General features: G+C 44.4%; 1 protein-coding gene across 2 annotated transcripts in view; it reads right to left on the bottom strand.

Moving 5' to 3' along the window:
- Nucleotides 1-4,987: 4,987 nt before the first annotated feature.
- Nucleotides 4,988-27,976, bottom strand: part of Osbpl11 (oxysterol binding protein like 11) — a 59,008-nt gene continuing 36,019 nt past the window's right edge. For both annotated transcript variants that reach the window (XM_051149817.1, XM_051149816.1), the window contains 6 exons: nt 20,943-21,083; nt 18,490-18,988; nt 16,757-16,943; nt 12,437-12,619; nt 9,015-9,168; nt 4,988-5,318 (listed from right to left, as the gene is read on the bottom strand). In XM_051149817.1, coding sequence (XP_051005774.1) covers nt 5,256-5,318; nt 9,015-9,168; nt 12,437-12,619; nt 16,757-16,943; nt 18,490-18,988; nt 20,943-21,083 — 1,227 coding nt within the window. In that variant the 3' untranslated portion in view covers nt 4,988-5,255. The remainder of the gene's footprint in view (nt 5,319-9,014; nt 9,169-12,436; nt 12,620-16,756; nt 16,944-18,489; nt 18,989-20,942; nt 21,084-27,976) is intronic.

Genomic DNA, 27,976 nt, shown 5'->3' with positions numbered 1-27,976 from the left:
GCTCAGAGGTTAAGAGCACTGGCTGTTCTTTCAAAGGTCCTGAGTTCAATTCCCAGCAACCACATCGTGGCTCAAAATCATTTATAATGAGATCTGAGACCCTCTTCTGGCATGCATGTGTAACACTGTGTACATAATAAATAAATAAATCTTTAAAAACAACAAAAGAAATGAAAGCCAGGCGGTGGTGGCACACACCTTTACTCCCAGCACTCCAGAGGCAGAGGCAGGTGCACTGCTGTGATTCAAGACCAGCCTGATCTACAAAGTGAGTCCAGGACAGCCAAGGCTACACAGAGAAACCCTGTCTTGGAAAAAAAAAAAAAAAGAAAGAAAGAAAGAAAGAAATGAAATAAAATGAAAGTTGGGTGGTGGTGGCGCACGCCTTTTATCCCAGCACTCGGAAGGCAGAGGCAGGTGCATCGCTGTGAGTTTGAGTCTACAAAGTGAGTCCAGGACAGCCAAGGCTACACAGAGAAACCCTGTCTCAAAAACAAAACAAAAAACAAAACAAACAAACAAACAAAAAAAAGAAATGAAAAGAAACCTCAGAAGAAAGACCAAATGTGTTGACGTCTCACTGAGGAACTGAAGACCCGACCTCCTCTTGTGGAATTCTGACAGACAACACGAGCCCAGATCTTCTGTGGTCGGTGGCCTGTCGGATGTCGGGCTTTTTATAAGAAAAACCAGATAGCCAGGTGGGAATCAAGGGGAGGGCAGCATTCCATCATTTTGATCACTTAAACACAATTTTGCTCCGAGCACAATGTATCCAGGTGGCTAAACAAAGCATTTTAAGCTGATTGGCTGGGACTTAGGGTAGGGGAATTCTTGGGGGCTTTCCAGCTGTCTTGGAGTAAGGAACACAGCAGGGTGTTGTGGTCTTAACTCTAATAGAACACTTATCTTTAACCCAAGCAGAACATGCGTTTGTCATCTGTTGTATTCTAAGCAGCAAGCGTTGAAGTTTCCTGGTTTCAGGCACATAGGGCCTGAGAACTTGAACTTAATTTCACCTCATAATCAAAATGGAGGCTTGGAGTCAAAATGGCTTTTGATAGGCCACAGCAGGTGTTAAAAGAGAAGTCACAGTTACGCTAGGAACTAAAGTAGGTGTCAAGGAGCAGCTATTGAGTTTAAGCAGCTTACAGCAGCGTGGCCCAGCACCGCCCATCTAACTAGCGCTGAGGGTTAGCAAGCAAGGGTGCTAGAGAAGGAGCTGTCAGTTCTCTATCTTGATCTGAAAGCAGCAGAAGTGGACCGCCACCCTGGTGGCAACTACTCGACCGTCCCACAGCGACACACGCCTCCAACAAGACCACACTTTCTCCAACATGGTCACACCTCCTAACAGCACCACCGGTTCCTGTGGGCCAAGCATCCAAACATGTGAGTCTTTGGGGGTCATACCTATCCAAACCACTGCACCCCAGAGTTAGAAAAAGATGTTTAATTGGGCATGATAAATAGATGAGCCAAAGGGGGCTGCTGTTCCACTGTCTGTTTGCCTGCCACCATGTTCCCAGCCATGATGATAATGGACTAAACCTCTGAAACTGTGAGCAAGTCCTCATTAAAATGTTTTCTTTCATAACAGTTGGTCAAGGTGTCTCTCCACAGCCACAGAATAGTGACTGAGATACCAACCTCATTCATTTTCAACTGGTGCAGTTCAGCTGTAGTCATGGCCCATGGCTCAACACTAAGAACCCTCCAGGAACTTCTAGACCTGCAGGGTGCATCACTGGTCCCTCTAGCATGAGGGACTAGCTGCTTGCATTTGTGCAAAGCACAATTTACAGGTAGGTGTGTGTCACTTCTCTCATCCCACCAGGTAGGTTGCAGAGATAAAATTGAGGTTGTCAGGCTGAGTCCAGACTGGTCTCAAACTCAAGCTGCCCCGCTTCAGCTTTGTAAGAACTGGGATTGTAGGCATATGCCCATACCCCAGTTAACTGGACACACCACCACGCCTTTAATCCCAGAACTTGGGAGGCAGAGGCAGGTGAGTCTATGTGAGCTTAAAGCCAGCTCGGCATACAGAGTTCCAGGCTAGCCAAGCCATATATTGAGATCCTGTCTCACAAATAACAGTAAAACAAGTAACAACAAGCACTCGGTAGGTCTAAACTTACTCTGTAAACTTGGCATTCTAAAAGGCTAAGAATTTTTTTCCTGTTTGGAGTCAAGAGTCTTAATATGTAGCTTGGGCTTGCCTCAAATTTATGATGCTTCTGCCCCAGGCTCAGGACTTCAGCATGTACTATCTTAGTAGTTTAAAAGAAAACCAACCCTCTCAACTACCAAATAAATATAAACTCATTTTCAATTGAGTAGCTACATAATTTGTTGTTGTTTTATGTTGTGGTTAATTTAGAAGTATGGCCTAATAGTGTTTCTTATTAGCCCTTCTTATTTTCTGTTTGTTTTGTTTTTTCAAGACAAGAGTTCCTCTGTGTAGCCTTGACTGCCTTGGACTCACTCTGTAGGCCAGGCTGGCCTCGAACTCACAGCAATCCGCCTGCCTCTGCCTCCCGAGTGCTGAGATTAAAGGCGTGCGCCACCACTGCTGGCACTATATCAGTATTTTCTAACCTGCTAGCAATACATGAAACACAAACACCTGTTATATTTTAAAATAGCCTTAGTTAACCTGGGGCAGGGCAGATATTAATCCCCTAAACTACCTCCTATATTGGGGCAGGTACCCCCATGCCATCTGCCTCTAATAATGTCTATGGAGCTACCTCCCGTTCATAATCCCAAATACTTGCTAATCATCGTCTTCTGGGCCATCCACACCAGCTGGCCACGTGCTTCTCCTCCACATAAGCCATGGTGCAGGCTTCCTTCTCTTCCACTCACTCCCTCCAGTCTCTCCTCCCATCTCTTCAGGTCTCTCTCCCCAAAGCCCGTGGTGGAACACACCTTTAATCCCAGCACTTGGGAGGCAGAGGCAGGTGGATCCCTGTGAGTTCGAGACCAGCCTGGACTACAAAGCAAGTCCAGGATAGTCAAGGCTAACACAGAAAAGGCTTGTCTCCGGTGGGGGGAGGGGGGGAGTATCACGCTCTACTAACTGAGCTTGCATCTAATAACATTAAAATACAATACAGTGTTTAAAATAAAAATGGCCCCCATAGACTCATGGGAAGTGCCATTATTAGGGAGTGTGGCCTTGTTGAAGTAGGTATGGCTTTGTTGGAGGAAGTGGTCACTGAGGACAGGCTTTGGGGTCTCAGAAGCTCTAGCCAGACCTAGTGTTCATTCCTTTTCTGCTGCCTGCATGCCACTATGCTCCCCACCATGATGATAATGGACTAAACCTCTGAAACTGTAAGCCAGCCCCAATTAAATGCTGTCTTTTATAACAGTGGCAGTGGTCATGGTGTCTCTTCACTGCAACAGAACCCTAACAAAGATAATAAAACATATCAGAATAGGATATGAAATATTTGGCTCTTTTCAAACAAGAAAATAGCCAAAGAAAAGGCACAAGAAACACACATAGACACAGAGATACATGTTTGTTCAGGAATCTCATAACAACACAAACCCAAAGATGATATTGAGTTCTTTTTGTGTTGGCCATACATGTAGCTTACCCTGGAGATGCCCCTGGAGAGAACTAATTTGCAAGTGACTATCAGTTGGAGACAGCTCTTGGGTTTGGGGGTGGTGAGTGGGGGGCGGTATGCCACAAAAACAAACTCTATTTTTCTTCATAAAGCAGACGACAACATTGCTGTTCTCTATTTTTATTATTTTTCAATTTTCTCAACACATGAACTATAGCTCATTTTGAGATTTTCTTCAGTGCACTTCACAGCAAAAATGGAAAGGGGGTCATTAAAGTGGTTGTACACAAACCAATTCTTTTAATTTACAATTTGCTGAAATGTCATTGTCGCTGTTCTCATCCTATGAACCCTACTAAGAAAACAGTTTTTCAGAGCACAGATGCAGCCGCCTGGCACGGCCGATGAGTGACAGGTGCGTGTTCCACACACCAACTGGAAGACCACATGGGCAGGAGCAGGGTAAGGCACCACTCTGGGACAGTGAAGGTAGCTTGCAGTAACAGTGTCAGCACCTCGAGTGGGTGCTCAGCAAATACTTGGATAAATGAAAACCATAATTAGCACTATTCTGTTCATTGCCAGCAATTCTTCAACCCCAATAAAATACCTATTTAAAAAAACCAATTTATATCTGAATGCAAATTCCTGCTTCTTATTTCATACCCTTTCTTCAGCATTTAAATTTCCTTGAAAATAAAAATAAAACCATACTTTACGTGCACTCAGTCACATACATAATTGAATTACTGACAGACATGAACAGGTTTAGTTTTAACAGAGGTCAGACAAAGCAAACTTACTCAGGATAGCACATAATACTGAATATGAACCTACACATGAAAATAGGTAAGGAAAAAGTAACAGGTTTTTTTTTTAATATTTGCTATTTTTTAATGCCTTAGTTCTTGAAAAAGGCCAAAATCTCATGTTGACATGAAGACATTTTAAAAAATTGTCCCTTAAGTGTAATATTTAATAAAACTAGGTATTGAAAAATGTTCTGAAATTTTTCAAGTCAATGCTGTTTTCAAGTATATTAAAATGCTCAGAAGAAAAATTCCTCCATGGTTACAATTCTAATTATAAATACATTTTTAAAAGAGAGTTCCACCAGAGCGAGCGATGGGCTTCCACAGACACAGGCACAGCCTCTGGAGGAAGAGAGGCTTTGTGACTACAGCCCGGTGCTGTGTGAACACTGACTTCAGGCACAACGGCTGAATCCACTTGCAGGTCACGTCCGTCTCCCTCTGGGTTGGCTTACAAGAGCAGTGAACACCTCAGTTATGGACAGACAGCAAAGCACTCTGCAGAGACTGACTTCCCACTACAGAGGAACCAAAGCCACTGCGGTCCCACTGCGGTTCTCTGCTGCCCCGTGCATACCAGGAGCTGGAGCAGCTCTGGGACATGGGTGAGACAAAAGGTGACACAGGTACTCGTGGTGGAAGGCGGTAAGATGGTATTGCTCACGGTGGTGAACAGGCTGCTGAGAGGCCCATCGTGTGTCCATAACACTTTGGTCTTGCTGCAGGGTGATGGGCTCGAGTAGGTACATTCGTGTTCAGGCTGTACAACTAGGAGGCGGGTCACTCAGTGCAACAACTCCGTCTAGAGGGCTTGGGGTACACGGAGGAGAACCTCATTTGGTCCAGTCTTAGAAAGCCTGTGTCACTCTGCTGGTTGTGATGGAATTACTTTCCAAAGGGGTTTGTGATAAACCCAGCCGTCTCCCTGAAACAAGCAGAGAGGGAATTCAAGTGCCATTCTGCCAGCATCTCCACATCAGAAACCCAGGCAGGAGCAACAGCACACTGGAGTCCACTAGAGCCTCCGTGCTTGAGACCTCAGACCATGCCTGCAGCTCAGGGGATGTTAGTTACAGGCGGAATGTGAATTGTCAGCCAGAGGCTGATGGCCTGCTTAGGAGGTAATGGGTTGCTAGATCCTGGAAGAATTTTGCCCAGCTCTGCTTCCTAGGACCTGATTGCCAAGGTGACATAACCAGCATTCTCAAGCTCCCAGCATGCCCTGCCTGAACAGACTACAGCCCCTGAAGCATAAGCCAGAATGACTCCTCCTGCCCTTTAGCTGTTTGTCAGGGACTCTGTCACAGGGGCAGGAAAGGAACTGTGCTGTGTGGAAATACTTAGTTTGTGGCTCCTGGACATGGCATTTTGCAGGTCACCTGTAGCAATCTGCCAAGAATCTGCAGACCGAGCCTCAGAACATGGGCAGCAGGCAGAACACAAGGAAGCTTCATAAAGTAAAGGTCAAAGAGCAGAGGGAGGAAAGAGCTGCAGCAGCAATGCAGATGGAGACTGCAGCAGACATATCAGGATGGCGGTCAAGGTCAGGGTGCTGAGGGCTGCAGGCCAGCGTACAGAGAGTCAGGTAATGTAGAGCTTGAACTCTATTTTATTCCCCAAGTCACCTTTAACTTAGCCACGCAGGCTCCTTGGAGCTGTCTTGAGTAAGTCTTGTCTTCATTGGGCCCTGTTTTAGCAATGAACCCTAAGGAGGAGTTTATGCAAATCTACGAAAGTTAAAATCCAACTCCTCTTCCTTTGCCCTAACACTAGCCAACCCACAGTCGTTTTCACCCATTATTTCACTCTGCCTAGAAATCCCCACTTGTTAACCTCACACTCAGAACTGAGTTTACTCTCTGTTCTCAACTGCAACTCTTCTTAGGGCCTCTCTTCCTGTCTTTACCAACAGCAACACTGGGCTGTTCACTCTATGAAATCACCTGGTCTTTAGACCTCAGGCTTACATTGCTTTTTGAGGAAGATGTCTGCTAACCACATTATACAATGTTATAGGAAAATTAAAGACTTGCCACCCAATCACCTTATTTTATAGACAAAAACAGAGGCTTTGAGCTCTGTGGATGGAACACACCTGTAATCTCAGTACTTGTAGGTTGAGGCAGGATGATTGAGTTTGAGTGTAACCGAAAGGAAATGGAAGCTCCGAGAAGTAAACATTTTTATAACAATATTTACAAAGCACTGTAATATGCTAAGCTCCGCATGGGAGACATAGCAACTTCTCTATAGCCTTGGCAGCAAAGAGCCATGCACGAGGACAGCGGCTCACACTTATGGCTCTGGTGGCCACCCTCAGCCTTACTGGTGCCCTGCAGTGGCTCTCACACGTATGGCATGCATCCCCACCCAGTCACACACAGAACAAGGGTGGCCACTGATATCAGACATCTCTAGTCCATCTGCTGTACTTGTGTCATGGCTAACACATGCAAAGCGACCCAGATTTGAGCCTGCAGTTCTTTTCTTTTTTTCTTTTATTTTTTTAATTTTTTGAGACAGGGTTTCTCTGTGTAGCCTTGGCTGTCCTGGACTCATTTTGTAGACCAGGCTGGCCCCTAACTCACAGAGATCCGCCTGCCTCTGCCTCCCAAGTGCTGGGATTAAAGGCGTGCACCAGCATTTCTAAACTGTGATTCCAGTGGCAGTTACCAAAAAGCATCTAGGCTGGAACAAACACATTATTTGATTAAACTTGTTATCAACTTTTTATTTGTCTACCATCAGTGTGTGGGGATTTAAAAAAAAAGAGAAGAAAAAATATTACAAGGGGCTGGCAAGAGGTTTAACAGTTAAGAGCGCCTGTTGCTCTTGCAGAGGACACTGGTTTGGTTCTGAGCACTTTGGTAGCTCACAACTAGAACTCCAGTTCAAGGAGATCTGACACTCTCTTCTGGCTTCGTCAGGTACCAGGCACACATTGAGGCACACATGCACATGCAGATAAACACTCATACACAAAAAATAAATCTTAGAAACATTCTGAATATCTCATATAAATAATGAATGGATGTTTACGTGTTGAGATGGTGTGAATGCAAATGGCCCCACAGGCTCACTGGGAATGGCACTGTTAGGAGGGGTGGCCTTGTTAGAGTGGATGTGGAGGAAGTCTCACTGGGAGTGGGTCTGAGGTTTCAGACGCAAGTCAGGCTCAGTGTCACTCTCTTTTCCTGCTGCCTGCAGGCTCAGATGTAGGGCTCTCAGTTACTCAGCACCATGTCTGCCTGCACACTGCCAGGCTTCCCGCCATGTTGATAACGAACCACACCTATGAGTCTGTAAGGCATTCCCGATGAAATGTCTTCCTTTCTAAGAGCTGCCGTGGTGTCTCTTCACAGCAACGAAACCCTAACAAAGCACATGTCACATCAGTAGCAAGACTGTCAGGGCTACGAGGCATGACAGTGCATGCTTTAAGCCAAGCACTTGGGAGGCAGAGGCAGAGGCAGAGGCAGGCAGATAGCTGAGTTCTAGGCTAGCCTAGTTGATATAGAGTTCCAGGTAAGGATACAAAGTGAAACCTTGCCTCAAAAAAAAAAAGAGGATGTATTAGTTATAGAATGGCTATTTATAAGAAAAATGTCACAAACAAACAAACAAAAAAACAAAAATCAAAAAACAGAGAGAGAGAGAAAAGAAAAAAAGAAAGCCAGGCAGTCTGGTCTACAGAGGGAGTCTAGGACAGCCAAGGCTACACAGAGAAACTTTGTCTCGAAAAACCTCGCGCCCCCCCCCCAAAAAAATAAGAAAAGTAAAATGTTCTTGGTCTTAGCACTAGTTATTAGCCATCTTTCTCTGGACCAACCAGAAAGTCACAAACAACAAAGGCTTTTTAGTCTTTGCAGTTGTAATCTATTTAGATATCACTTAGTTTAACTCATATCAGTGTCTCAGAATCTATGCGAGCCATGGCTTTTCCACGTTCTGGCGGCCAGGGAGACACTGTTACATGTTCTCACTCACTCTGGGCTTTGACTGTTATTCAGTGTCTTTTGATGTTATTTCCCAGACTGGCTTGGTGGTAGTTTGCCACGTACTTGAACTCTTTGGTTCTGGTGATCAAACCTAGAGCTTTCAAAATGTCAAGCAAACACCGCACTACTGAGCGCACTACTGAGCACTTGTCACAGTGTCTATGCAGGATGCCCATATGCTTTGAGGAAACTCATAAGACATCTACACCTAGCCACTTCACTCTCTCTGCATGGCCAAGGAAGTGTTAGTCTTCCTTATAATGTGGACTGTGATGTCTGCAAGTGGACAGTTTACAATATAGCCTGCACGTGCTATTACTGAACATTAGGTTAGCATTTTCATTTATTTATTATTTTATATATACAGGGTTTCTCTGTGTAGCCTTGGCTGTCCTGGACTCACTTTGTAGACCAGGCTGACCTCAAACTCACTGAGATCCACCTGCCTCTGCCTCCCTGAATGCTGGGATTATAGGCGTGTGCCACCACACCAGGATCTCCTTTTTAAATGGTCTTTACTGTTTGGGCCATCTCCCCAGCTAGCCACCAACTCAACACTAACTAAGCCAGGGTTCTTGTTAGGTAGATAAAAGAGCTGTGGCCTGAACGCATGCAGGACATACCTCTTTAATAAAATACTTGGTTTTCCAGGGGGTGCCTGTCTCAGCACGATGCCTCTCTTCAGCTCTCTGGCGTTCTTCCAGGGTACGTTTGTGCTCTGTGGCCTTGTCAATGTCAGATTCCCTCAGAGAGTCCGTTACATTTTTCCATAATCGTCTAAAATTAAATTAAAAATGGCATGTTTTACAAACATTCTTTTAAAAAGGGATACTTTTTTTTCTATTAAGACAGGGTTTCTCTGTGTATCCTTGGCTGTCCTGGAACTCAGTTTGTAGGTAGACCAGGCTGGCCTGGAACTCACAGAGATCTGCCTGCCTCTGCCTCCCCAAGTGCTGGGATTACAGGCATCCACCACAATGCCTGGCTTAAAAAGGGATAATTTAAAAGTCATGGTATTTTCTAACATCTAATTTTCTAAATCAGACCTACATTTCACATCTATGAGTTTTGAGAGCACAGACACTGGGCCCTGTGGTTGATGCCCAGACTGTTGCAACTGTTGACATTTTTTAAGTTGAGAAGTTCAATTAACGGTCATTTTCTCAAATTATAAAAATAACTATTTTGTTTTTAGAAAACACTGAGAAATTAACAAGTAACACGAGCTATTTTAAAAGGTTGAAATGCACGAGGCTAAGCCTGGCTCAGCTGGTGGGGTGCCTGCCTAACGCCGATGCGGCGGTGCCTTGAGTCCCCAGCTCCACATAGTGCTGGGTATGGAAGGTGGAAGCATAGGGGTGAGAAGTTCAAGGTTATCCTGGGCTACAGGAAGAGTTCATGGTCGGCCTGGATCTGCAGAGAGGAGACAAACAATAAAAAAAAAAAAAAAAAAGATAAGATAAGATATAAAAAACATGCTCTGATTGAGAGATGGCTCAGTGGTTAAGAGCACTAGCTGCTCTTCCAGAGGTCCTGAGTTCAATTCCTGACAGCTACATGGTGGCTCACAACCATCTATACTGAGATGTGCTGTCATCTTCTGGTGTGCTGGTATACATGCAGGCAGAATACTCCTATATATATATAAAATAAATAAATAAATAAATCTTTAAAAAGCAAACAAAAAAAATGCTTTGAGCTGGGTGGTGGCAGTTTGAGGCCAGCCTAATCCACAGAGTGAGCTCCAGAACAATCAGGGCTACACAGAGAAACCCTGTCTCAGAAAAAAACCAAAAACCAAAAAACCACCAGTGTGTCATACCTATTAGAATAAGTATAGGAGACAAACAATGGGGGACAGGAATGGGTTAGAACTGTAATTTAATGCCAATGTGAATGTAAAATGGTTTATTAATGTTGGAAAATAGCAATCTATAATCCAGTGATCCTATTCCTGGATATTTACCCAGGAAAAATAAAAACATGTCTACACAGAAGTTGGTCTTAAAATATTCAGTTTTAGGCCGGGTGTGGTGGCGCACGCCTTTAATCCCAGCACTCGGGAGTCAGAGGCAGGCGGATCACTGTGTTCGAGGCCAGCCTGGTCTACAAAGTGAGTGCAGGATGGCCAAGGCTACACAGAGAAACCCTGTCTCGAAAAAACCAAAAAAAAAAAAAAAATCAGTTTTTGGCTAGAGAGATGGCTCAGAGGTTAAGAGCACTGTCTAATCTCTCAGAGTCCTGAGTTCAATTCCCAGCAACCACATGGTGGCTCACAACCATTTATAATGAGATCTGATACCCTCTTCTGGCCTGCAGAGCACTGCATACATAACAAATAAATAAATCTTTTTTTAAAAAAAATCAGTTTTATAGCTCATCATAGACCCAAATCAGTAATGTGTCAATTGCAGAATGGATTGACATAACCACATAATGGAATATTGCTTAGCAATCATTCCAATAATTAGCATAAAGGAACTGACTGCTGATAAGTCTTTACAAGAACACATATTGTATAAACATTTAGGGAAACAAACAAACAAACAAACAAGCAAACACCTGTCTGTGACAATCCAAACCAGGAGTCACACTGTGGCCACACCATTTCTGTTCAGAATATCTTCGAGCAGTGTCCAGCTGTTTACCTACAACATGTCGGTGGCTTTCATGTTACAATGGCAGAATCAAGCAGTTGTGGCAGATACTGTCTGGCCCATTCCACCTGAATACTCAGGATCTGCCCAGTTACAGGAAAGTCCCTGGGCTCGGCAGGTGCAGGTGCTCACAGCATGTGTCAGGTGACCTGACTGATCCTCAGAACCAAGTGAAAGGGAAAGAGAGAACCCAGGCACACACTGCTAAACAAGTCTCTGACTGAAGTACTCACTTTAACATTACTAGGAAGAGAGAATAAGCTACAATGAACTAAATAGTAAAACAGCTCGATAAAAAACAGAAAACATTAAAAAAAGAAAATAGAAAAATAGATCAAAGGGGGGAAATTAATGAAACCAAAGATAGTTGAGTTCAATGAACCCTTTAACTGCACTGACGTTGTAGGAGGGTCCAGCACAAAGAATGAGTCTGACACATCACTGTCTGTCCCACACAGATCCATGGGAGGTAAGGTAATTACTATTAACTACTGATAAACTTATAAATTAGATGAATCAATTTCTTTAAAGACATAAATTAGCAGAGCTGATTCAAATGTGACTCACACCTTTAATGCCAAGACTTGGAAGACAGAGGCAAGTGGATTTCTGTGAGTTTCATGTCAGCCAAGACTATACTACAGTGAGACCCTGAATTAAAAAAAAAAAAAAAAAGGGGGGGGGGGACGGGACTGTGAAAACCCCATACACTGAGTTGCAGTGACACTCTCCTCCAAAGAACACTACAGACAGACAGCCTCAAAGACACATACAGAAAACCCTTCAGCAGAGTCTCAGGAAGTATGATCCAGCAGTGTCGCGCCAATGCCTGGTTTAATATCAGAGCCATCTGCTTCTATATTCTGTCTATCGTGATATGCTGCTTTAGTGAAAACAGACAATCTAGTAGGAAAATCTGACTTTAGACAGATGTCGTTGCAAAAGAGGATATTTTAATGAAGCTTTCAAATAATTCAGATCTTTGGTGTGAAAACTGCCCGTGGAGAAGGAAGCTGCGCAGTGCATTGTGGAGGTCAGAGGGCAGCCTTGGGAGTCGCTGCTTTCTACCTTTCACATGGGTTCAGAGGATGGAACGTAGGTTGTCAACCATGAGTGGCAAATGCCGCTCCCTCAGAGCCATCTTGCCAGCAGGGCACTGGTAGTTTTAATGTAGGAGAGAAAAAGTTGTCAATTACTTTTTCATACTAAAGCTATTACATACCATCAAATGCCATACAGGGAAGGCAAGGGTTTTAGAGTTAAGAAAACCAGACCAACCTTTCATTTTACAGGTGGCAAAGCTGATACAAACTGTAAAGTGCCTTAGTGAAGTGTCTTAGCTAGACTCCAGAGCTCCCGACCTTCCTGACTGGATGTGAGGAACACACCTGGATTCAAAGGGATCTTGCTTCTCCAGAGGCCGTACTCTTTTCTTTGTCACAGCCAGTTTAGTCAGGTCCACACACTTGGTCTCCCCGCTGCTGTAGGTGAACTCCAGCACGCTGTTCCACTCCCCCTGTACTCTGCACACCACAGTGTTGGTAACGTTGTGCTTCACTTCGGCTGTGACTCTAGACCAGGAGGAAAGCAAAGGTTTCTTCCTTAGAATGCTGACGCCAAGGACACATCTTGAAAACCTACTTTATGAGGCTGGGTATGCTGGCACAGGCCTTTAATCCCAGCACTCAAGAGGCAGAGGCAGGCGAATCGCTGTGAGTTTAAGGCCAGCCTGGTCCACAAAGCTAGTCCAGGACAGCCAAGGCTACACAGAAAGACTATCTTGGGGGGGGGGAGAAGAAAGAAAACCCACTTTATGGAGTACAGTTCAACTTGTCAGTACCAAGTCAGGGGAAAGCAATCCTGTGCAGGGTTCCTAGATGCATCAGTTTCATTCATGAGAAAGAACATCGGGCACATCAGGCATCAGACTGGACTTCATTAGCAGAAGTGGAATATTACATCTAACATGTTTGTTTATTTGTTTTGGTTTTTTCGAGGCAGGGTTTCTCTGCATAGCTTCGGTTGTCTTGGACTTGTTTTGTAGACCAGGCTGGCCTCAAACTCACAGAGATCCACCTGCCTCTGCCTCCCGAGTGCTGGGATTAAATGTGTGGGAAGAAACCTTTAAGAGGGATCTGTGGGCCAGATCTTGGGGACCAAGATATGAGGATCTGGAGTGAAGAGCAAACATTCCAAATGGCAAGTTGTTAGTAACTGGACACAGAGAACACAGGCCCCAGTCCGCGTGGCTGTAGGGGCAGGAACTCTACGTTGTATTTCAAACCACATGAACAAACACAATGGTATTATGAAGGACTTCTTAGAAGTAATCTCTTACGAGGTCACATCATTATTAAAAAATTTTTTTAAGATTTATTTATTGTACTTATGTGTGTGGGTGTTTTGTCTGCATATATGAGTACCATGTGAATGCCTGGTGCCGCAGAGGTCAGGAGACGGACTGAACCCCTCGGAAGTACAGCTCCAGACAGCTGTGAGCCACCATGTGGGTGCTGGGAACTGACCCTGAGTCCTCTGCAAGAGCAGCAAGCACTCTTCTGTTTTGTTGTTTGTTTTTCGAGACAGGGTTTCTCTGTGTAGCCTTGGCTGTCCTGGACTCACTTTGTAGGCCAGGCTGGCCTCGAACTCACAGCGATCTGCTTGCCTGTGCCTCCCAAGTGCTGCGGTTAAAGGTGTGCGCCACCATGCCTGGTTGCAGTAAGCACTCTTAGGCACCGGGCCATCTTTGCAGCTCCCATGCTTCCTCTCTGATCCCACTGGCAATACCTTCCCATCCTCTGAAGACTCAGCTCTAGCTACCTACTCACCCGTTCCTCCCACTCTCTAGGCCCACGGGACCAGAACTGCACTGAGGACTGAGGACTGGCTGCATTATGCTGCTCAGGCCGCTCACACACAGGCTCACGAGGCCTTTACTGACATAAGCCATCTTGCCCTATACAAGCCTTTCTACTCAAATAACCTCCCCAGGCCCCTGCACACAGATATTAACTTACACAGTACTCTTTCCTTATAATTATCTTTTAGAACAGTTTAATGCAACATTAGTATACACTCATATGCAAGTGCAGACAGAAACTTCTCCGCCAGGCCGTCTCTCCACAGTTACCTAACTTGGTGACTAGAGTATAAAGGCAGCAGAGAAGACAAGGAAGTTCCAGGGCACAGGGTGTTCTGATCCACCCATCTCTAGACTACACTTCCCTTCCATCCAGCTCCTTGTCCATGCCAACATGGCTACTCTGACATGCCTGCCCTCCCTCTGGGCTATACACACTTCTCATCCTTATGACTTGATTCAAGAGATGCCTTTCTTTTTTGCTTTGGCTTTTTGAGACAGGCACTCATGTGGCCCAGGCTTGCTCAAATTCACTGTGTCTTAGCGTTTGCCTTGAAACCCTCTCTCCCTTTTAAAGAAAAATTTTAGAATGTCTGTCTATCATCATCAAGACAAGCAAGAGCAAGCGTGCCCAAGGAACTGCCACTGTGCCTGGCATCTGGAGACTATCTGCAAAATGCTGGCATTTTAGATAAATCAACTCACTTGCTCTGTCATTCTGCTTTTCACAGGAGCCATGTGTTTCCTGGCTCAAAACTATGACAAAGGTATAGACGAGCAATTTGGTAGTAAAAATGTATGCCAAGTTTTTAAAAGCCACCTTATGAAAAGTATGTAAGAGAGTTCTATCAATGGTAGAGATGAGGTAAGATAGAGATACAGTAACTGCTAATCTTGGATCAAAGCTAAAATACTTATCAAACAGATGAAGTGCTTCTGAGTGCTTCAGAGAGCCTCAATTTCTTCATCCACAAAATGGATAGACTATCACCTCTCTGACAGGCTCACGACAGATTTTAACATTTTTTAAATTTTCCTCAAGACATGGTTTCTCTGTGTAACAGCTCTAGCTGTCCTGGAACTTGCTCTGTAGGCCAGGCTGGCCTCGAACTCACAGATATCCGCCTGCCTCTGCCTCCCAAGTGCAAGGATTAAAGACGTGAGCCACCACTGCCAGGCTTCTTATTTTTTATCAAAAAGTATTTAGTGTGTGTGTTTGTGTGTGTGTGTGTGTCATGCACACGCATATACACCTGGGTGTATATGTGTGCACCATGTGCCTGCCTGATGCTAGCACAGGTCAGAAGAGAGCACTGGGTTCTGAGAACTGGAGTTATGGATGGTCATGAGTCACCATGTCCTCTACAAGAGCAGTAAGTCTCTTCACTGCTGAGCCATCTCCAGGCCCACTTAACAGACTAATATTTATCTACTTCTTTGTTTGCTTGCTTTTTGTTTTTGTTTTTTGGATTTTTTCAAGACAGGGTTTCTCCATGCAGCCTTGGCTGCCCTGAACTGGCTTTGTAGACCAGGCTGTCCTCAAACTCACAGAGATCCACTTGCCTCTACCTCCTGGAAGGCAAATTGGAGGTACCTGTGTCCTAGTGACTTAAAAAAATAAATAAATAAAAATAAAAACTAAAAAGTATTTGCCTAGGGGCTGGAGAGTTAGCTCAACAGTGAAGAGAACTGACTACTTTTCCAGAAGACTGGGTTCAATTCCCAGCACCTACAAGGCAGCTCACAACCATCTGTAACTGATACCCTCATACAGACATACATGCAGGCACATAAAATAAGAATAAACAAACAGGTTGGGCCCAGCTTAGGCTATACTAGCTCAAGCTAAGGTTAATACTGTTTTGTTTTTCCAAGACAGGGTTTTTCTGTGTAGCTTTGGCTGTCCTGGACTCATTCTGTAGACCAGGCTGGCCAAGAACTCAGAGAGATCCACCTGCCTCTGGCTCTTGAGTGCTAGGATCATAGGCCTGTGTCACCTCACCCAGCAAAGAAGTATATTAAGTGCCACATCCTTAAAATTCTGACAAGCCAATTAGAACCAAGTTTCATTTTCAGTTCTATCAATGATTTAATTCATTCTGGAACTCATATTTTTATCCTTTATCATTTCAACTTGTTTTATGTATGAATTTTCTTTTTTCTAGAAGAATTCCCCAAAGTATTCTGGCCTCCAGACATGTCTGGCACCCATGCCCCTCCTAGTTCATTCAGCCTTCCAAAGCCTGGGATTAGAAGCGTGCATCACCACAGCTGGCTGGAGCCCTGGCTTCTAACCGCAGCTGCCTCTGTCCTTGCAGACACTGACAGCCTTTCTCTCTCTAGTACACAAAGGTCTAATCCACAAAATCCATTGACTGCTTGCTTACGGTTCTAGAGACTGAACCCTGGATCTCAAACACTCTAGGTAAGCATTCTCCATAGACCAAAACTCAATCCCTGAATCCATTTTACGGCTATGGTTTTTGTTTTTGAGATAGAGTCTTTTGTAGCTCAGGCTGGCCTCCCACTCAGTATGTAGCTAAGGATCTATTTTGGTGTCTAGCACCCATATTAAATGGCTAACAACTGCCTATTATTTCAGTTCCAGGGGACCTAATATCCTCTTATGATTTACATATAAATGGTTTACATACATCCCCACCCCAAGTATGCATAGGCATGCACGTGTACACACACACACACACACACACACACACACACACACACACACACACTTCAGTCTCATCCACATAAGACAAAGCAGAAAGAGTATAATATGAGAAAGTGTTAGTTACAATACAGGATCAGAGAGCAGAACAAAACCCAGGCATCTTTAAAGGGTTCTTACCGGTGCAGTTTGCCTCCATAAAACGGCTTAGTATGAAAAGTGATGCTGGCTGAGTACCCTGTCTTTGCACAGTTGACGCCAACTTTGCCACCCAGTTCTACCCAAGGAACTGTCAGAATGGAGCGGGCATATGCACAAGGCAGGGAGAATGTGTACTCTTCCCCATGCTCCAGCAGACTCAGGGTACCTGGATGTGAAAACACGAGTGTGGTCAGCATCTCTTCAAAGAAACAATTTAAAAATATAGTTATTTATTTTTACGTATGAGTGCTCTGCCTGCATGCACACCAGAAGAGGGCATCAGGTCACATTATAGATGGTGGTGAGCCACCACGTGTTTGGTGGGAATTGAATTCAGGATCTCTGAAAAGCAGACAGTGCTCTTAAACTCTGAGCCATCTTTCCAGCTCCCAAAGAAACACTTTATTAAAAATCTTCTAGCCGGGCGTGGTGGCACATGCCTTTAATCTTAGCACTTAGGAGGCAGTGACAGGAGGATCACTATGAGTTCGAGGCCAACCTGGTCTACCAAGTGAGTCCAGGACAGCCAAGGCTACACAGAGAGACCCTGTCTCAAAAAACAAAACAAAACAAAACAATCTTTCCTGTCTAGTAGTAAACTCTATTAATCTTTTGATAGTAGTGCCTTCATTTGACAACATTCCCTATTAATACTGAACCAGGGCTACTTTCACTGTGACCTTCCTGTTCCTCTGGGGTTCATGGGACCTGTAATCGTTACAGTGCAAGCTAAGTTTCCCAACCATGCTCCTACAAATAAAATAAAGCCTAGGGCTGAGGTGGGAGGCCTGCTGTGCAGCATCATGCTGAGACCTGGTCACAGGTGGCTTGGGAGTCCCTCAGATAGGATGATGAGAAAGTGTTCTTTGCTCTAATCTACGTATGTGAAAGAAGAACAAAATGTAATCTTTTTATCAGTAACTATGATCATCTTAAGGTTTATTTGCCAGATTATGAAATTACAAGAGATGTAAGAGCTAGGTGATGATTTTCAAACAAATATCATTCCATTTTGAAATTTCTATATTACTTGATGTTATATATTAAAGATAGTTAAAACATATAAAAGGGGATTTATACCAGTGAATGACTGCTCTGTATAAGTAAGACACACTAAGCATACCTAAGCTACATTAACTACCTTAAAGGTTTTTTGTTGTTGTTGTTGTTTTGTTTTTGTTTTTGTTTTGGATTTTTGAGACAGGGTTTCTCTGTGCAGCCTTGGCTATCCTGGACTCGCTCCAGTTCCAGACCAGCCAGAACTACACAGTGAGACCCTGCCTAAAACCAAACAACCCAAAAACCTTTATATTTAAAACATTAAGCTGTAGTTTAGATGAGGTTTTTATTTGTCCACAGCAGTAGTGTATGACTGTGGTGTGTCCCAACACAACGGAGCACAATACAAACTAGAACCAAAAACATAGTGTACGTAACGTTTAAAATCTCTAACTAGGGACTGACACGGCTGCTCTCGCGGAGGGCATGAGGGGCTCAGTTCCCAGGCCTCCACATGGCCGCTCACAACTGCCTGGAACGCCAGTTAGGGAATCCTCTGTGTTACTGCATGCATGTGGTGTACTTACATATATGTAGGCAAAACACTCATGGACAAAACAATCAAATCTCAAAAACCCTATAGCTAATACCTTAGAGCCTTTCCAAATCTCCTCAATTTGATACAAACACCAGAGACTAACTTTTCCACTCACCTTCTCCAACCATTGTGACACCTATGGACATGCCTAAGAACTTGCTTTTAGTCCAGACATGGGCATTTACACACATCTTCCTTTCTGCACATTCTGCATAAAATCCTGAGACTGGAGGATGATGGGAAACCTGCTCAGCAACAAATCTGACAGTGTAACAGTCTGAGGCCCCCTGGGCCAGAGCCTCCTCCGGCACAGGAGCATGATTTGTGCCGGCTGGGGTGGAAGAGCTGCCACTCACAGCAGATGCCACTTCGCTCTTGGGCATCCTCCAGGAGCAGTGGAAAGTTTCTCCAATGATAGGATTATACGGCTTCTTAGCAATGGCTCCCTTTCTGCCTTCATGAAATGAGGTAAGGTAGTACTCAACAAAGCGAATCATTCGGCCCTCTGGCGTGGCTCCATTGGTGATGCCTATGAACAGGTCTGGATGAGACATGAAATCTGCATACATCTCCAGTAAGGACCGCTTCTCCAGGATGAATGTCGGAAGTACCACCTACAACATCAACACAGTCAACTCAGGGGGTTAGTCCATACACGCCTGCAGATCATACAGGGCTTCATCCAGGACAAGGGCTAGGAACACAGACGCAAATCAAAGGATCTGGTCTTACAACAAAAAAGAAAACAAGCCCAAGCATGTTGAAAAGGAGGTGAGACTCTGCCTGAATGGTTAAGATTAAATACAAATTCAAGACAAAAAGACAAGTCAGACTGAAGGACTGACGTGAGTTCCAGAGCAGCATGGGCTACTCAGGGCTGTGTCTGACCGTCCTCCTAAGGGTTGCAGGTTTCCAGCCCACATAAATATATCAGCACATTGTATAAAACCATAGTATTAAATGATACATATTTTCTCCTTTTCTCTTCATTTTATTGTTTTTAACTTTCTGTATATGCATGTATTTGTTTAGGGAACATACAGGCGAGTGCAGTTACAGCAGAAACCAGAAGAGGTATGAGTTCCCCGAGTTACAGAAGGAACCAAGGGTGGAAGAGCAGGAGCTGTTCCTTATGCTGAGGCATTCTCTCTTTAAATTGTGGGGAGCTGAGCACTGCAGCACATGCCGATAATCTCAGCACTTGGGAGCATGAGACAGGACTCCCTCAAATGTGATGCCAGTAGGATCACTTGGGAAGAGGGAACCTCACCTGAGAAAAATGCCTCTATCTGAATGGCTGGTAGGCAAGTCTGTAGGGGATTTTCTTGAGTAGTGATTGATGCGGGAGGGCAAGGGCCCTGTGTGTGGCACAAGCCCGGGCAGACGGCCCTGGGTGGTGTAAGAAAGCAGGTGAGCAAGCCACAGGAGTGAGCAGCACTCCTCCATGGCCTCTGTCTCAGTTCCTGCCTCCGGGCTCTTGTCTTCACGGTTCTTTTTTCTTCTTCCTTTCTTTTCTTCTTCTTTTTTCTGAGACAGGGTTTCTCTGTGTAGCCTTGGCTGTTCTGGACTCACTTTGTAGACCAGGCTGGCCTCGGAACTCACAGCGATCCGCCTGCCTCTGCCTCCCAAGTGCTGGGATTAAAGGCATGAGCCATAGAACCCGGTCTTCACATTTCTGCCTTGATTTCTCTTCATGACAGACTGTGAGTTGTAAGTGGAAATAAATCCTTTCTTCTCCAACTTGGGTTTGGCCCTTGTCTTATCACAGCAACAGAGAAGCAAACTAAGACACAGAGCTACACAGACAGAGACCGTCTTAACCAGACAAAACAAGAATTGTAGGTAAGGACCTCTTCACTGCTCATGGAGCTGTTAGTAAGCAGCTTTCTCATGCAGTGTGTCCTGGGGTGTTGCGCTGCAAGGCTGACATCTGAGTTTGATCCCTGGAGGGATGTTTGAAGGAAAGAACTGGCTCTTGACTGCACCACCACAAACATCACACAGACACACACAGCTTAAAAAGGAAATCCTCCTGTCAAGCACAGTAAGTCTAAGTTAAAAACAACAAAACCAGCCAACCAACCAAAAACAAGGCCCTACAAGCAACCAAAGAACAGTGTCTTTTACTTTTCAGGAACATAAAATGAATTCTAATGGCAAAACCCTTTCCATTTAAAGTACTATAACCACTGGGCATGGAGGCACATGCCTTGGGCAGAGAAACCCTGTCTCAAATAATCATAATCATAATAATAATAATAATCATAATAATCATAATCATAATAATAATAATAATAATAATAATAATAATAATAATAATAATAAAAAAATAAGGCAAAGTGCTATAACCTTTCATCTTGCATTTACAGCCTTTGATGCACCTTTAATCTCTGCTTGTGAGAGATGTCTCCTAAGTATCCCAGGCTGACCTTGACATCACCATCCTCCTGTCTCAGTCTCTCTAGTGCAAGGGCTGCAGATGTGCAGTGCCACACTGGGCTGTGTCCTGTCAGCAACAAGGCCCGAGGACAGAGCTCTGGCCTCCTGGGCCCCTGAGCTGCTACTTACTCTCGTTAAATCCATGCCCAGCTTGAGCTGTGACAAGAGATGCAGGATAACACTGCGCTGCTCCTCCACGGCCCCCAGGTCATCCTCCTTGTTGTCCCAGGTGTCCTCTAGCTCATCATCTGCGTTGATTTCTTCAGGTTCCTGGATATGGAAGATAGCACAGGCCACTAATAGAAAAACTTATTAGTATCTACTAAAGAAAAGCAATTGCATCTTGGAGACATTTATACTAAGCCTAAACAAATCAAGGGTGGGCAAAGCCCCTTCTGAAAATGCATCTCCCAGCTGGGCGTGGTGGAGCAGGCCTTTAATCCTAGCACTTGGGAAGCAGAGGCAGGTGGATTGCTTTGAGTTCGAGGCCAAACTAGTCTACAAAGTGAGTCCAGGACACAGAGAAACTGAGTATCGGGGTTAAAAAAAAAAAAAGGTAAGTAAGTACAACTCCCACCATTAACACCATTAAGTCAAGAAACACATGTCCTTTGAAGAGACTGTAATTGTTGGTATTGAACAGATAGTGGTCCTGTGACATATGTCTCTCACCCCCCTTTTTTTGAGACACGTGTAACCCTGCATTCACTGTGTAAGAGAGGCTGGTCTCAAACTTGAGGTAATCCTCTTGTCTCAGCCTCCTAGATATTGAGACCACAAGAGTGAGTTAACATGCCCAGCTAAAATATGCTTATTTTGCAGAAACAGTATGTTTCAAAAAGAGCCAAGAAAGTCCCCTGAATAAACTCAGCTTTGACCCCGAGCTGGGACTCACCACCACACCTATCGTTTTAAGTCATTTTACTTTGAGAAAGTCTCTTGCAGTGTAAGGCAAGCTTCCAAATCTTCTTATTACAGGCATAAGTCAGCAAGCTTCACTACATTCAGGGGGGCTTGTTTTGATTTTCATTTTTATTAAATAAAACAATTATGGGCATGTGTGCATGGGTCTGTGAGTGTGTATGTATGTGAGTGTGCAGGAGCCAGGAAAGGGAGAAAGCCACAGATTCCCTGAACCTGGAGCTGTGAGCCACCCAACATGAGTGCTGGGAACCACACTCTGGTCCCTCTTAACTATTCAGCCATCTCTCTGGATCCAAATTAAAGAGTATTACGGATTAAATGTTTGTCCTTGTTTAAGCTAAAGGCATAAGGTAAAATTTAAGTGTGAACACACACCATGTAAAGTCTAACTACTGTGAACCATATTTTGCTATTCACTCATGCCTGAGAAAAACATCTGTGGCCGAAGAGACACCCTAGGTAACACAGAAACTCTGCAGCCTCTCAAGCCGTCACAGTGCCACCAAAAGGACTGGGCAGTGTTTTAATCAAAAACACTGTTAAACAATTGAAAATGCATGCTTCGGAGCTGGGTGTGGTAGAGCACGCCTTTAATCCCAGCACTCGGGAGGCGGGGACAGGTGGATCGCTGTGAGTTCAAGGCCGGCCTAGTCCCTAAAACAGTTCAGAACAGCCAGGGCTACACAAAGAAACCCTGTCTTTAAAAAAAAAAAAAGAAAAGAAAAGAAAATGTATGTTTCCATATCACTAGCTCCTAATGACTGGTCAAACAAATGCATTTTATTACTTTAGCTTATTTTTAATTTTTCAGGGTTTTAAGATAAGGGCTTCACTCTATATCTCAGTTTAGTCTTGAGTACTTACTAATTTTTATTTGTTTTGAAGTAGTGTTTTCAAATGGCCCAGGCAGGTCCTGAACGTGCTGTCTTTGAACTCCTGATCCTCTTGCATTCGCTATCCACATGATTAAATTACTAGCAAGCACTCACTCTGCTTCTGAGTGTGTGTGTGTGTGGCCACAAGTTGATGTCAGAGACCTTCCTCTATTGCTCTTCACCCTACTCTTTTAGACTGGGTCTCTCAATGACCTGCAGTCCACTGATTATCAAGGCCAGCTGGTCAGTGAGCTCCAGGTATCTGCCTGTCTCTGCCTCCCTCCCTGTTGCCAGCACTGCACTTAAAGACGCATGCCACTACACGTAGTTTTTACACGGCTGCTGTGGAATCCGACCTCAAATTCTCATATTTGCACAACAGAAACTGCCAAATGAGCCATCTCCCCAACCCTGACTTTTTTTTTCTTTCTTTCTTTCTTTCTTTCTTTTTTTTTTTTTTTTTTTTTTTTTTTTGCTAGGGTCTTAACTCTGTATGCACCTAGGGTGGCCTAAAAACTCACTTTGTAGTCCAGGCTAACTTTGAACTTGTGGTGATCCTCCCCGTACAGACTTTAGAATAGGGGTTTAATGCTGGAGTTACCATGCCCACCCAACTTGCTTTCAATAACAAACATACCAAACTTCCCTAGAACCTCACCAGCAGTCAACCATGTTTATACAGTGGTCGTGTCCCACCCCCCTCACAGAACAGCTTGCTAACATTCCTCCCAGAGACCTGCATATGAAGAGCTAGGTTTTAGCTAAGAAGGGGTGGCATGACAGTGTCTCACTGTGTGGCTGAGGTTAGTCGTAAATCCATAGCAATGCTTCCTCACAGAGCTGGGAACACAGGTGCAGGCCATCATGCCTCAATGCTTATCAGGATTTTAAAAAATAAGTCATTTTGGGCTGGGCATGGTGGAGCACGCCTTTAATCCCAGCACTCGGGGGAGGCAGAGGCAGGCGGATCTCTGTGAGTTTGAGGCCAGCCTGGACTACAGAGCGAGTTACAGGACAGCCAGGTGTTACACAGAGAAACCCTGTCTCAAAAAGAAAGAAAGAAAGTATATGTGCATATATTGTATGTGAGTGGGTGGGCGCATGAGGGGCATGGTGCACACATGGCAGTCAGAGGACAACATGAGGGTGTTGGGTCTCCCCCTCTACCGTGCGGGTCCTAGGACTGAACCCAAGTTGTCAGGCTTGGTGGCAACTGCCTGCCTAAAAAACACTGAGCCCAGTTCTCACTGCTTTAAAAAAAAAAAAAAAAAAAATCAAATAATTTATTGGAATAGGAAAAGAAAAAAAATGTTTATTTTGAGACAGGAACTTGTTATGTAGGCTAGGCAGGCCTGAAACTCAGAGATCTGCCTGCCTCTGCCTCCCAAGTGCTGGGACCAAAGGCATGCTCACACACCTAGGAAGAAAAATTTTATTAACAGCTAAAAATCTTGGTATGAATACAATAATTCAGAAGCTCCACCTTTTTTTCTGTACTGTCTCAGGTAGCACAGGATAGCCTTAAAGTTCATATATTGCTAAGATGTGTGCCACCACACCTAGCTTTCTTTATTGGTCATCGTTATTTTTTAAAAAGCTGAAACTAAAAATGCACTACCAAATGTCAAAAAACATTTTGAAATATACGAAATTCCTACAGACACAGATGGCTAACAATGACAGTAGCCAAGGGCAAGTGAATGTCTAGGAACTTGTGTTATCTAGAGATTTCATGAAAAAAGAAATCATTTGGAGAGATGACTCAGAGGTTAAGAGCACTGGCTGCTCTTCTGGGTCCTGAGTTCAATTCCCAGCAACCACATGGTGGCTCACAACCATCTGTAGTGTGATCTGGTGCCCTCTTTTGATAGCAGGCACATATGCAGGCAGAACATTGTATACATAATAAATAAATCTTTAAAAAAAAAAAAAAAAAACCACCACTCAAGGACAGTAAGAAACTATAGAACTAATTCTGTGTCTTACTTATTTCTATAGTTCTGTGTATGTAAGTGTTAAGTGTATGTGGGTGTGTATGTACCATGGCACACATATGGAGGTTCTCTACTTCCGCCGTTTGGACTCTGTGGGAAGAACGTGGGTCCTGAGGCTCTGCGGCAAGGGCCTTATTCACTGAGCCATCTTGGCAGCCCAGCATCTATGCCTTTATTCCTGTTTGACTGGGCTTTACTTTCTCCCTTAGCCAACAGCAAACAGTTTACTACTATACCTCAGTGAAACAGAATGCATCTGTGGGGGGAATTTTTTTTTTTTTAAAGACAGGGTTTCTCTGTTTAATAAATAGTCCTGGCTGTTCTGGAACGCTCTTTGTAGACCAATATCTGTGAAACGTTTAAACAACAAAGCTCTATTGTGCTGCGTTTGATGGAGTCTAACAGCCTTTACAGTGACAGCTATCTGTGCATATTTTCTATCTGCACTAGGTGATCTAGTCACCACTAGAAGGATCTGGAGCCTCCTCCCAGATCCTGTGCACCATCCCTTACAAAAGTCTCATTTTGTTTCCAGCATGCTCCGCATTCTCATGTGGAATAGCATGCTGGGCTGGCTGACCCTCAGCTTACGGTCTTTCCCTAGTAGAGCTCATCTCTGGTCTGGCCCTCTCCCACAGCTATGGTTTCATCACCGTAAGTGTTCTGCAGCAACAATACTGCATATCCTCTCCTGTGACACGCAACACGCTCAGAACCACACTAAGCCTTGCTCAGAAGGCACTTTCTGATCTTCCTGGCTTTGTGACTAGCAACAGAATTTTATCTTGTATTTTGCTGATTTATTTTTCCCTTCGTTTCTACTTCCACGGTCTTCCATCACATTTAATTCTAAGTCCTGTCTTATCCCAATCTTTCATATCTCTGTCCCTGAGGCACATGACTCTACCGTCTCTCCTTAACACTAGTTCTGCCTGACTCCTTTGGGAACACGGATCACACTGTATTCTACAGAGCACTGCTGCAGGAAGTACCACTCCACATTGAGTACATGACTCTAGTACCTAACAACCCTGTGATGGGTTCCCATAAGTTAGACACTCTGTTAATGTTATCTTTATCACAGTCTCTCAAGGCATCATCATCACTTTACCAGGGAGGAAGCTGAAGCTAAAAGTGGTTAACTGGTTCACATCGCCACACCACCACCACCACCACCACCACCACCATCACTTTTTTTGAGACATGGCATTATAATATAGCCCATGGCTAGCCTGGACCTCACTATGTAGACCAGATCGGCCTTGAACTTACAGAGATCCACATGCCTCTGCCAATCAAGTGCTGGAATCAACAGTGTACATCACTATATTATGCCCAATCTTTGGCTCACATTATTAAATGGAAAATTCTGAGTTCAAAATTGTCAGTCAATAAACACACGCAAAAAAACAAAACAAAACAAAACAAACAAACAAAAAAAAACACATGCACGCACTAGGTGTTCTTCCATTCTGAAATTCACTTATTCCACCCACTTTTCAAATCCTGCCTCTATTCAAAGCTCCACTTTAAAAGCTTTGTTTCGGGGGCTGGAGAGATGGCTCAGAGGCTAAGGGTGCCACTTGCTCTTCCAGAGGTCCTGAGTTCAATTCCCAGCAACCACATGGTGGCTCACAACCATCTAAGATGTTATCTGATGCCCTCTTCTGCAGATAAAGCACTCACATACAATAAATAAAAAACAAATAAATCTCAAAGGCTTTGTTTCCAAAGCATTCCTCTTCTGCATCACCCAATATTCCTTTTTTTTTCTTTGAAGGGCCAAATCTCAAGAGTATAAGTCATATCAATTAATGAAGAAAAGAGATTCTATGCTCTTCAGTGAAAGAACTATGCCTTGTTTGTGCTTTTCCTCTAATTCCAGACAGTTTGGTAACTGTGTGTGTGTCTTATCTTTTAAGAGTTAATTTGCTGGGTTCACGGTGACAGTCAGTGTGATACTGCAAATTGGAACCAAAGCCTCTAAAATGGCGGGTGATTTGGGCTTCGGCTTCGAGGCAGGAGATGCAGGGACCTCAGCCACCTTCCCAACGCAGTGCTCAGCATTACATAAGAATGGTTTTGTGAAGCCGGGCATGGTGGCGCACGCCTTCAATCCCAGCACTCGGGAGGCAGAGGCAGGTGGATCGATGTGAGTTCAAGGCCAGCCTGGTCTACAAAGTTAGTCTAGGACAGCCAAGGCTACACAGAGAAACCCTGTCTCAAAAGACAAAAAAAAAAAAAAAAAAAAAAGAATGGTTTTGTGGTGCTCAAAGGATCATGTAAGATGTCTACTTCGAAGACTGGCAACACAGCCATGACAAGGTCAATCTGGTTAGTATTGACATTTTCACTGGGAAGAAATATGAAGATATTTCTGCCTGTCGACTCATAATATGGATGTCCCCAACATCAAAAGGAATGACTCCCAGCTGATTGGCATCCGGCGTGGGTACCTATTCCTGCTCCAGAAGAGAGGGAAGGTAAGAGAGGACTTTCGTCTGCCTGAGGGAGGCCTTGGCAAGGAGATTGGGCAAAAGCATGACTGTGGAGAAGATATCTGAGGGGGCAGCTGTTGCAACCAAGACAACCATGGCAAAATAACTGGCTCCTAGGGTGGCGGTGGCGGCAGCAGTGACCCTTGAGCCTACAGAGGCTCCTCCCCCAGCCAGGTTCTGTTTTGGCTAGGCCCTTGGCTAGACTCCCATACAACTCATTTGATATTTTATTTTGGTTTTCCTCGCCCCTTTGAGCTGTTGGGGAGACCCTTCCGCTTCCCTTAGATCCCTTGGCCAGGAATGAAAGAGCCAAGGGTTTGGCTCCCCTCTTCCCCTTTTCTTTTTCATTCAATGTGGAATCGGAACGCTGTGGATTCTTGCAAATGGTCCTGTGCGCTTTATCCCATTTATTCCTGGTCTGGTCCCCTACTCTCCATAGTCCTTCACGCCCAAGTACCCCCTGTATAGAATGGCAACCAGCCCCGTTCCTTGCCTGTGTCTCTTCCCAAAGCCCTTTAGGGACGGTGAGAAGGGGACGAGGGGACATAATCCCTCCTCAGGCATCTGGGAGGGCCTTGCCCCAAGAGCTTTTTACTCTTTCCTTTGGGCCTCTCCCTGACACATTTGTTAAAAATCAAACCTGAATAAAACTACAAGTTTAAAAAAAGAAAGAAAACCAAGAACTTGCTAGTATATCATAACCATAAAGCTTGCACTATTCTTGATTCAGTAACTCTATCGAGAGTATAATGTAAAAAAAAAAAAAAAACCACACTCAGGAGGCAGAGGCGGGCAGATCACTGTGAGTTCGAGGCCAGCCTGATCTACAAAGCGAGTCCAGGACAGCCAAGGCTAGCACAGAGAGACCCTGT

Source organism: Acomys russatus, chromosome 8, assembly GCF_903995435.1.
Source record: "Acomys russatus chromosome 8, mAcoRus1.1, whole genome shotgun sequence".
In the NCBI taxonomy this organism is placed as follows: domain Eukaryota; kingdom Metazoa; phylum Chordata; class Mammalia; order Rodentia; family Muridae; genus Acomys; species Acomys russatus.
The sequence above is the reverse complement of the archived record's forward strand: the minus strand, read 5'-3'. Positions and strand labels throughout refer to the sequence as shown.